Source organism: Electrona antarctica, assembly GCF_951216825.1.
Source record: "Electrona antarctica genome assembly, chromosome: 2".
In the NCBI taxonomy this organism is placed as follows: domain Eukaryota; kingdom Metazoa; phylum Chordata; class Actinopteri; order Myctophiformes; family Myctophidae; genus Electrona; species Electrona antarctica.
Genome location: NC_136807.1, coordinates 47784901 through 47797191, shown reverse-complemented (window position 1 = coordinate 47797191; position 12291 = coordinate 47784901). Strand labels below are relative to the sequence as shown.

At 42.1% G+C, this 12291-nt stretch overlaps 1 protein-coding gene across 1 annotated transcript; it reads right to left on the bottom strand.

Moving 5' to 3' along the window:
* Nucleotides 1–5906: 5906 nt before the first annotated feature.
* LOC306940888 (histone H1-like) lies at nt 5907–6844 on the bottom strand (the record flags this gene model as incomplete). The annotated part of the gene is made up of 2 exons (XM_079526137.1): nt 5907–5974; nt 6304–6844. The coding sequence occupies 2 exons, from the start codon at nt 6842–6844 to the stop codon at nt 5907–5909; spliced, it is 609 nt and encodes a 202-aa protein (XP_079382263.1).
* Between the last annotated feature and the right edge of the window lie 5447 nt (nt 6845–12291).

Below are 12291 nucleotides of genomic sequence, written 5' to 3'. Positions count from 1 at the left end.
GCTACGGGCCATGATGGAGTCTGAAAAGGTGGGTTTTCAGACTATAGCGGAATATTGGGAGTGAGGCTGCAGTTCTGATTGTAATGGGAAGTGCATTCCATAGTTTTGGAACACCATTGCTTGATGTTCTGTGTAAAGCACATTTAATTGACTTGTTGAAATAAAATGGCTTTGCCTTTCATAGTAGCGTGCCCCCCCTCATAGTGTTATTTAGAACAAAAGGAGTCATGCAGAACATTGGGCCATCTGCAATAAAATGTAGTCCAATCTCCCATTTGATGCCCCGTACTGAGTTCAAAGGTTATCTAAAGTCCAATAAACATAACTCATGGGACCTTAAAGAAATTTAATTTTTTAATGATTACCACCGGGATACATATCCCAAAACGAATGGGTCAGCGTGATATGAACAAATGAGTGTGTGTGTGTGTGTGTGTGTGTGTGTGTGTGTGTGTGTGTGTGTGTGTGTGTGTGTGTGTGTGTGTGTGTGTGTGTGTGTGTGTGTGTGTGTGTGTGTGTGTGTGTGCGTGCGTGCGTGCGTGTATGCATTGATGTAGGCCTATGTATGTGTAAAAGGACCCCCCCTAAAATGAGAAGCTGCATCTCATGCAGAACATTGGGCCACACAACTAATAGTCTTCACGCAATGTCACCCAACACAAGACATTTTGTAAGATGTGTTTATCACTCTTCTACAGTATATAGAAAAACACCAACCTGGGTGTGCTTTTCATTAAAAGCAAATGGCCCATTGATTGATGGCTTCACAAATATTGATGTCAATATGTATTAGGGGTGGGGGGGATTTGCAAAATGTTCTAACTGAATGTATTGATTTGATTACGTGAGTAACTTTGATGTATTAATCTGATGACATGTATTCATTATCTGATGTAATGTAATGCCATGCATTGAATATTGTGTTGTACTGTTTTGGATCAGAGCAATGAGAGCATCATAGATAGGTCAGCAGCAGAAATTATGTTTGCAATACATAATATTAGCAATGAATATTTTAGAAAGGGTCCATATTTTTGCTCGTAAGGCAAAAAAAATGTATACGAAAATGTATTAATATAAAGCCATAAGCTTCCAGTGCCAACATGTGACCATGACGTAAAAAGTGAGGATACTCTTATAAAATAATGTGGTCGGCTCTTAAAAGAGCCTTTTGTGGGTATAAAGATGGAGCAGGCAGTTTACTTCTTTTTGCATTGTATGTACCCTAACCCTATGATGACTGATTATTATCAGAGCTTTCACGTTTTGATTTAACCAAAAACTAACAGACCTTTGAATAAAACTAATTCAATATCGAAAATGTATATGGAGAAACACGGTCCTCGTCCATTTTTTTCAGCAGGTAATCGATCCGCTCCGGGCCGGGCATCTCCTCTGGACAAACATACCACCCGACGGCGCGCTTTGAGTCGGGCGGGGAGAGCTGTTTCTCTGGAGAGAAACAGTTCAGTTTGTCATCACGGTCCAGGATGGAACCGGGCCGCTCTGTGGAGACACGTTCCACGGGGAGACGCGGGCAGAGAGGAGACTCCACGACCACCACACCGGTCAGGCCGGTCATCTCCCGCACCAGGCGCTGGAAGAGCAGCTTGCGGATAAGCAGGATCTCCCTCAGAGCCACTGTACCTGGACGGTAACGGTGAGGTTTCTTCACTCCACCGGTTGCCGGCGCGCTCTTACGAGCTGCCTTGGTGGCGAGCTGTTTCCTGGGCGCTTTGCCGCCGGTGGACATACGAGCGGTCTGCTTCTTAGTTCTTGCCATTGTATCTTGTCTTGTTCTCTTCCAAAGAAGTTGAGAATAGAATGCTTATTGCAGCCGCAAACTTCTGCTTTTATTTGCGCTTCTGAGACGCCGTTGTTCTCTGATTGGTCAGTGGTGAGTCCAGGCGATACCCACTCATTAATACCCACTCATCAAAATAATGAAGAGAGCGATTACATTTCAGGACCGCCTAAAATAAAGGTGGTCAATCATAGAGAAAACCTACAGGGATGCCCCCTATGTCAGCTGGTCCAGGGACTATATGCCAGGCGGTAAACCCATTGGATTTAACCAGATTATAAGAAAACAAAAAGAAAGCTATACCTGACGACTGGAAAGAGACTACCAAAAAACATAGCTAAATGGAATGCTATCTATCACTAAAAAGATAATATACATGGCTGAATACCTGAGCACGGTTTGTGTTCCTGTATGCTTTCCGTGTGTGGACATACATAAATTGTTACGTTAAACTGTGTGTGCGTGTGTGTGTGTGTGTGTGTGTGTGTGTGTGTGTGTGTGTGTGTGTGTGTGTGTGTGTGTGTGTGTGTGTGTGTGTGTGTGTGTGTGTGTGTGTGTGTGTGTGTGTGTGTGTGTGTGTTAGAGAGAGAGGGGGGGGAGTGGGAATGTCTCTCTCTCTCTCTCTCTCTCTCTCTCTCTCTCTCTCTCTCGCGACCCTTGATACAATAATAATCAATGTGTTGCGTGCCCTGGCCGTGATAATAAAGTACAAATAAAAACGAGATGATCACCTTTAGGGTAAACATATATGCCCGCCCCTATCCAACCAATCTATAAGTCTACATAAAGTGCTATCTAAGGGGGTAGTGTAAGTGCTACGGGCCATGATGGAGTCTGAAAAGGTGGGTTTTCAGACTATAGCGGAATATTGGGAGTGAGGCTGCAGTTCTGATTGTAATGGGAAGTGCATTCCATAGTTTTGGAACACCATTGCTTGATGTTCTGTGTAAAGCACATTTAATTGACTTGTTGAAATAAAATGGCTTTGCCTTTCATAGTAGCGTGCCCCCCCCTCATAGTGTTATTTAGAACAAAAGGAGTCATGCAGAACATTGGGCCATCTGCAATAAAATGTAGTCCAATCTCCCATTTGATGCCCCGTACTGAGTTCAAAGGTTATCTAAAGTCCAATAAACATAACTCATGGGACCTTAAAGAAATTTAATTTTTTAATGATTACCACCGGGATACATATCCCAAAACGAATGGGTCAGCGTGATATGAACAAATGAGTGTGTGTGTGTGTGTGTGTGTGTGTGTGTGTGTGTGTGTGTGTGTGTGTGTGTGTGTGTGTGTGTGTGTGTGTGTGTGTGTGTGTGTGTGTGTGTGTGTGTGTGTGCGTGCGTGCGTGCGTGTATGCATTGATGTAGGCCTATGTATGTGTAAAAGGACCCCCCCTAAAATGAGAAGCTGCATCTCATGCAGAACATTGGGCCACACAACTAATAGTCTTCACGCAATGTCACCCAACACAAGACATTTTGTAAGATGTGTTTATCACTCTTCTACAGTATATAGAAAAACACCAACCTGGGTGTGCTTTTCATTAAAAGCAAATGGCCCATTGATTGATGGCTTCACAAATATTGATGTCAATATTTATTAGGGGTGGGGGGGATTTGCAAAATGTTCTAACTGAATGTATTGATTTGATTACGTGAGTAACTTTGATGTATTAATCTGATGACATGTATTCATTATCTGATGTAATGTAATGCCATGCATTGAATATTGTGTTGTACTGTTTTGGATCAGAGCAATGAGAGCATCATAGATAGGTCAGCAGCAGAAATTATGTTTGCAATACATAATATTAGCAATGAATATTTTAGAAAGGGTCCATATTTTTGCTCGTAAGGCAAAAAAAATGTATACGAAAATGTATTAATATAAAGCCATAAGCTTCCAGTGCCAACATGTGACCATGACGTAAAAAGTGAGGATACTCTTATAAAATAATGTGGTCGGCTCTTAAAAGAGCCTTTTGTGGGTATAAAGATGGAGCAGGCAGTTTACTTCTTTTTGCATTGTATGTACCCTAACCCTATGATGACTGATTATTATCAGAGCTTTCACGTTTTGATTTAACCAAAAACTAACAGACCTTTGAATAAAACTAATTCAATATCGAAAATGTATATGGAGAAACACGGTCCTCGTCCATTTTTTTCAGCAGGTAATCGATCCGCTCCGGGCCGGGCATCTCCTCTGGACAAACATACCACCCGACGGCGCGCTTTGAGTCGGGCGGGGAGAGCTGTTTCTCGGGAGAGAAACAGTTCAGTTTGTCATCACGGTCCAGGATGGAACCGGGCCGCTCTGTGGAGACACGTTCCACGGGGAGACGCGGGCAGAGAGGAGACTCCACGACCACCACACCGGTCAGGCCGGTCATCTCCCGCACCAGGCGCTGGAAGAGCAGCTTGCGGATACGCAGGATCTCCCTCAGAGCCACTGTACCTGGACGGTAACGGTGAGGTTTCTTCACTCCACCGGTTGCCGGCGCGCTCTTACGAGCTGCCTTGGTGGCGAGCTGTTTCCTGGGCGCTTTGCCGCCGGTGGACATACGAGCGGTCTGCTTCTTAGTTCTTGCCATTGTATCTTGTCTTGTTCTCTTCCAAAGAAGTTGAGAATAGAATGCTTATTGCAGCCGCAAACTTCTGCTTTTATTTGCGCTTCTGAGACGCCGTTGTTCTCTGATTGGTCAGTGGTGAGTCCAGGCGATACCCACTCATTAATACCCACTCATCAAAATAATGAAGAGAGCGATTACATTTCAGGACCGCCTAAAATAAAGGTGGTCAATCATAGAGAAAACCTACAGGGATGCCCCCTATGTCAGCTGGTCCAGGGACTATATGCCAGGCGGTAAACCCATTGGATTTAACCAGATTATAAGAAAACAAAAAGAAAGCTATACCTGACGACTGGAAAGAGACTACCAAAAAACATAGCTAAATGGAATGCTATCTATCACTAAAAAGATAATATACATGGCTGAATACCTGAGCACGGTTTGTGTTCCTGTATGCTTTCCGTGTGTGGACATACATAAATTGTTACGTTAAACTGTGTGTGCGTGTGTGTGTGTGTGTGTGTGTGTGTGTGTGTGTGTGTGTGTGTGTGTGTGTGTGTGTGTGTGTGTGTGTGTGTGTGTGTGTGTGTGTGTTAGAGAGAGAGGGGGGGGGGAGTGGGAATGTCTCTCTCTCTCTCTCTCTCTCTCTCTCTCTCTCTCTCTCGCGACCCTTGATACAATAATAATCAATGTGTTGCGTGCCCTGGCCGTGATAATAAAGTACAAATAAAAACGAGATGATCACCTTTAGGGTAAACATATATGCCCGCCCCTATCCAACCAATCTATAAGTCTACATAAAGTGCTATCTAAGGGGGTAGTGTAAGTGCTACGGGCCATGATGGAGTCTGAAAAGGTGGGTTTTCAGACTATAGCGGAATATTGGGAGTGAGGCTGCAGTTCTGATTGTAATGGGAAGTGCATTCCATAGTTTTGGAACACCATTGCTTGATGTTCTGTGTAAAGCACATTTAATTGACTTGTTGAAATAAAATGGCTTTGCCTTTCATAGTAGCGTGCCCCCCCTCATAGTGTTATTTAGAACAAAAGGAGTCATGCAGAACATTGGGCCACACAACTAATAGTCTTCACGCAATGTCACCCAACACAAGACATTTTGTAAGATGTGTTTATCACTCTTCTACAGCATATAGAAAAACACCAACCTGGGTGTACATGCTTTTCATTAAAAGCAAATGGCCCATTGATTGATGGCTTCAAAAATATTGATGTCAATATGTATTAGGGGTGGGGGGGATTTGCAAAATGTTCTAACTGAATGTATTGATTTGATTACGTGACTAATAAAATGGCTTTGCCTTTCATAGCGTGCCCCCTAGTGTTATTTAGAACAAAAGGAGTCATAAGGCAAAAAAAATGTATACGAAAATGTATTAATATAAAGCCATAAGCTTCCAGTGCCAACATGTGACCATGACGTAAAAAGTGAGGATAGTATACTCTTATAAAATAATGTGGTCGGCTCTTAAAAGAGCCTTTTGTGGGTATAAAGATGGAGCAGGCAGTTTACTTCTTTTTGGGAGCGGCCTTCTTTGCTGCCTTGGGTTTGGCAACCTTCTTGGCTGGAGCTTGGACTTATATCGTGTTATGTAGACAACACTAGATTCGAATTGCATTGTATGTACCCTAACCCTATGATGACTGATTATTATCAGAGCTTTCACGTTTTGATTTAACCAAAAACGAACAGACCTTTGAATAAAACTAAAACAATATCGAAAATGTATATGGAGAAACACGGTCCTCGTCCATTCCACTGTTACGTTCTTAGCTTACGCATTTACTACTTTCTATGTATGTGATGTATTGCCATGCTTTTTGTAAATTTAATGTAAATCGCTCGCTCTGTACATTTGCTTTGCAGCATGGCACATAATGAAGTATCTTAGCTTGGCTAAGAAGCCCGCTGCTGCGGGCTTCTTAGCCACTTTCTTGGGGCTCTTGGCGGCCTTCTTCGGGCTTTTAGCTGCTACTTTCTTGGCGGCAGGCTTCTTGGCTTTCTTGGGTGATTTCTTGGCGGCTGCGGGCTTCTTTGCTGCCACCTTCTTGGGCTTCTTAGCTGCTGCGGGTTTCTTGACTGAAGCAGGCTTCTTTGCTTTAACTGCTTTCTTAGCAATAGGTTTCTTTACCTTCACCGCTTCTGCCTTGTTCATCTTGAAAGAGCCAGAAGCCCCGGTGCCTTTGAGCTGGACCAGGGTGCCTTTAGCGACCAGGCTCTTGACGGCGATCTTAACGCGGGACTTGTTCTTCTCAACATCGTAGCCGCCGGCAGCCAGAGCCTTCTTGACCGCAGCCAGGGACACACCGCTCCGCTCCTTGGAGGCGGACACGGCCTTGACGACCAGCTCAGCGACGCTGGGGCCGGTGTTCTTGGGTCGGGGTGGTGCCTTCTTCTTGGCGGCCTTGGCCAGTGACGGAGCTGGTGCTGGTGCGACTTCTGCCATTATTGTCTCGGATAGTAGATTGCTGTTCCTTCTCTCAAGTAAACTCTCACAGACTGATGCTGAACGCTCTGAAGGGGCTGGACTTAAACACCACATGAGAACCATGTAGAGTCAACACACAAAGGCCCTCTTCTCTCTTGTGCCACTTGTGTTTTCTCCTCGATTAAAACAAGTTATAACAAACTACTGTGTATATTATTTAATGCGACAAAGAGCTGACACACATGTGCCTTTCTATCATGAATGTATATCTAAGATGAAAGCAGTGCACTCCTTTTTAGTAATAACCTCAAAACATCACCTGTCTAGAGTCAGATCAAAGTGTTGCCTTTGTCATTTTTCTTCTAAAATATTGTAAACTATGTTCTAATAACAACAATACTCACAATCAATTTAGTAGACATTCCTGGTGACGTGATACCATAAACTATGATTTTGTTATGTCATCCGTTTTGCTATAAATATAATGTTTTCTGAACGCAGTAAACACACTCCTGTTCAAGGAAAGCATGATGGTGGAGTTGATCCCAACTTCCAATGACAGAATGCCAGCTGTTGGAAAACTTGGTTAATTTTAATTTGGACAAATAACTCACTGTGATCAGAAAACTAAGAGTGTTTAAATCTTCTATAAACTGTATGTATATTTGATTATGGAGACACTTCTCAGGTAGGCCTAGATACTTCTAGCCTGGTTAATAAACCAGACCGAATCAGCCGTTGGCAAAAAAAGAAAAGCCTGCCAGTGTTGTGTGATATTAGTCTGGCTTATTAGCCAGGCTAAGATACTTCATTATGTGCCATGCTGCAAAGCAAATGTACTCATTGTACTCTGTATAAAATACAAATATATATAGGCATACTTCTTCCCTAGTGCCATTTCACACATTTCCATTACAATTACAATTACAATGTATGCGTTTAGCAGACACTCTTAATCCAGAGCGATTTACATTACATTTACAAAAAGCATGGCAATACATCACATACATAGAAAGGGGAGGCATTGTTTCATTGTATTGAACTCAACAAGATGCTTCACACCAAAACCAGCAGTTGTTCACACTTCATCGTCCTGGAATGGGTGCGGAATGAGACTCTTCTGTACCAAGCAAGTCTAGAGTTTTGGTTTAAATCTAATCTACATGTCTAGTATCAGTGGCTTCTCAAAGCGCGTGGGGGTTGAGGACGCTGTCATTGTACAGCTGCACAACTCCTGAATCCAGTCACCAGGAGTTAATCTGCAATAAAATGTAGTCCAATCTCCCATTTGATGCCCCGTACTGAGTTCAAAGGTTATCTAAAGTCCAATAAACATAACTCATGGGACCTTAAAGAAATTTAATTTTTTAATGATTACCACCGGGATACATATCCCAAAACGAATGGGTCAGCGTGATATGAACAAATGAGTGTGTGTGTGTGTGTGTGTGTGTGTGTGTGTGTGTGTGTGTGTGTGTGTGTGTGTGTGTGTGTGTGTGTGTGTGTGTGTGTGTGTGTGTGTGTGTGTGTGTGTGTGTGCGTGCGTGCGTGCGTGCGTGTATGCATTGATGTAGGCCTATGTATGTGTAAAAGGACCCCCCCTAAAATGAGAAGCTGCATCTCATGCAGAACATTGGGCCACACAACTAATAGTCTTCACGCAATGTCACCCAACACAAGACATTTTGTAAGATGTGTTTATCACTCTTCTACAGTATATAGAAAAACACCAACCTGGGTGTGCTTTTCATTAAAAGCAAATGGCCCATTGATTGATGGCTTCACAAATATTGATGTCAATATTTATTAGGGGTGGGGGGGATTTGCAAAATGTTCTAACTGAATGTATTGATTTGATTACGTGAGTAACTTTGATGTATTAATCTGATGACATGTATTCATTATCTGATGTAATGTAATGCCATGCATTGAATATTGTGTTGTACTGTTTTGGATCAGAGCAATGAGAGCATCATAGATAGGTCAGCAGCAGAAATTATGTTTGCAATACATAATATTAGCAATGAATATTTTAGAAAGGGTCCATATTTTTGCTCGTAAGGCAAAAAAAATGTATACGAAAATGTATTAATATAAAGCCATAAGCTTCCAGTGCCAACATGTGACCATGACGTAAAAAGTGAGGATACTCTTATAAAATAATGTGGTCGGCTCTTAAAAGAGCCTTTTGTGGGTATAAAGATGGAGCAGGCAGTTTACTTCTTTTTGCATTGTATGTACTGGTGGTATAAAAGTGACCTTTATCAGTAAGTACCGTTACTTACAAGAGTGTACACACTAGCTGCGAGCCAGCAAGGTCACAGAGGGAGAGACAGATTTTCTATATAGGGTCTGAGAAAGGGAAGACACGTCAGAATTCTCCATGACAGAACAAGCCTTCTGTCCTGCTTCCAGGGGCCCCGACCGACGAGCTGATATGGAGCGAATATGATTCGCGAAATAACAGGTCGTATATATGTTATTCATATTCAAATGCTGTTCTTATTCATTTCAGGGGAATGTAATCAATAAATATATGCCGGGCTAGGGCTAATCGGTAACACTGAGTTCTGCCTTTCATTGTACGGTGGAATGATTTAGAAGATCAAAGTTTTGGGTAGTGGGTAATCTCTGTGTGTGTATTTGCCCCCTGACCTCAGGATAAACAGAGCACTCTCACACCGTGTAGCATCAGCGTGGTGACCGTCTGACGTCGACCATATCCCGTCTTCGGGCTTTTCATACAACAGAGATAGACCAACCCAAAAGACCAAACAGCCGTTCTCCTGCAAACACTTGGGTGTGGCACTCCTTCGGGTCCCAAAATAAGGTATGCATATATTCTATGCTTAGTATAGGCGAAGTGCACCACCTTAAAGCTAATTGTAGGAGAACTAAATTAAACTAAATTTAGGCCAAAACCATTCATGAGATAGAGGAGGAAACAATAAAGATGTACATATTATGTGATTTGAATGGGGAACAGCACTTGAATAGCATTTAGTGTATCAATAAATGTATATCTGATCGATTAGTGCATTGCACGCTGGTGGTATAAAGTAGACCTTTAAGCAGTACCATTAATTAACAGAGTGTGCACCCTAGCTGCATGTGCTCAAGCAAGGTCACAGAGCGACAGAAAGATTTCTATATAGGGTCTGAGAAAGTAGAGACACGTCAGAATTCTCCAGGACAGAACAAGCCTTCTGTCCTGCTTCCAGGGGCCCCGACCGACGAGCTGATATGGAGCGAATATGATTCGCGAAATAACAGGTCGTATATATGTTATTCATATTCAAGTGCTGTTCTTATTCATTTCAGGGGAATGCCCCCATGTAATCAATAAATATATGCCGGGCTAGGGCTAATCGGTAACACTGAGTTCTGCCTTTCATTGTACGGTGGAATGATTTAGAAGATCAAAGTTTTGGGTAGTGGGTAATCTCTGTGTGTGTATTTGCCCCCGGACCTCAGGATAAACAGAGCACTCTCACACCGGGTAGCATCAGCGTGGTGACCGTCTGACGTCGACCATATCCCGTCTTCGGGCTTTTCATACAACAGAGATAGACCAACCCAAAAGACCAAACAGCCGTTCTCCTGCAAACACTTGGGTGTGGCACTCCTTCGGGTCCCAAAATAAGGTATGCATATATTCTATGCTTAGTATAGGCGAAGTGCACCACCTTAAAGCTAATTGTAGGAGAACTAAATTAAACTAAATTTAGGCCAAAACCATTCATGAGATAGAGGAGGAAACAATAAAGATGTACATATTATGTGATTTGAATGGGGAACAGCACTTGAATAGCATTTAGTGTATCAATAAATGTATATCTGATCGATTAGTGCATTGCACGCTCACTCTGTGGAGTAAGGGATCGATTGGCTTAACTGATCGATTAGTGCAAATGTATATAAGGTCAAACACTCTGGGGACATGACATGCACGCTCACTCATGTGGAGGTAAGGGATCGATTGGGTCGCGAACTGATCGATTAGTGCATTACACGCTCACTCTGTGGAGTAAGGGATCGATTGGCTTAACTGATCGATTAGTGTAAATGTATATAAGTTTCATGTCTCTGGGGGACATGACATGCACGCACACTCATGTGGAGTAAGAGGGATCGATTGGCTTAATGATTGATTATAAATGTGTAATTGATTACTGTAAATATTAATTCATCCCTTCTGTAAAACGTACGTGTACATACATCAGATACTGATATACAGGAATTTAGGGAAAAATGCCACATGTACAGGCTCACAGGGTACACTGCTGAGCTTGTAGATTGGCATATTTATCAAAGCCTAGGCCCCCTAGAAAGGGAGAGCTGCAGGCAGGTTGATGTGAGACGGACTGCCACGTGGTGCCCCAGCTCACCGCCATTAAAGTACTTTAGATTTGTAACTAAGTAAAAATACTCTCCCAGTAGGGCACAAGGAAACAGTAAAGTTTCTTACTACAACCATTCTTTTCTTTCAGTTCAAGTTATTACCTTACGAACACATTCTCATTTTTTAATTTGTTGGAGTCAGATAAAGAGGTGAATGTGTTGTTTGAATTCAGGTTAACATCAATTCTCATAATAACATCTGGTCGGATACACGTCCCCACCCCCACTTCGTCTCTCTCCCCTCTGATATAATATTTTCCGTTTCTCACCTGGCCAGTGGGAAACTGAATACACAAATAATCTGATATCGGAGAGAAGAGACACTGTATCCTGGGGGTTTATCAGACCAAATCGTGTAGTAAATTATAAACATTATACATTTCCCACAAAAGTATTGCCAAGAACATTAATAAAAGTTGCACTCTGTAAGATCAAACTCAATGGTTTTCCTTAGGACAAGGGAAAAGACATTTCAGAATGTTTGAGACAAACTGCATTTGACATGATGCAGCAGGGATCAAATACAAACTTGATAATTCAAGTTAACAGTTCTCTAAAATATGAATACCAAGTTCTAAAATAATCACCTATAACAGCAAGAGCCAACAAGGTTATTGTGTATGTGCACAAACTAGGTAGTGCTGTTCATATGCATATAGCAGCGACACCAGCCATTTGGGCAATCACTACAAATATTTATATACCCAGAGCTTATGCTAAATGCTAAAATGATAGTGATAATTGGGTGTGATACCATATTGACATTTGGCAGGTCTGAATGCATTGACCTGTTGGGTGATTGACAGGCTACAGTGGATTGTGTTGTATGCATGTAGTATGTGTATTTTACATTTTGAAAACTAGGGTAAACTCTTCATTTCCAGGTTCCAGCCATTCCATTTAAAATAATAATAATAAATACAATACACATATATAATGTATATATATATGTTTAGATAGCTAAACATTCAGCTCTGTTGATGTGATGTATGGTTGGGCAAAAGGTTACTTTTAGACAAGCTGCTTAGCGCTTGCTCTAACGTTGTTATTAATTTAGCTGGTAG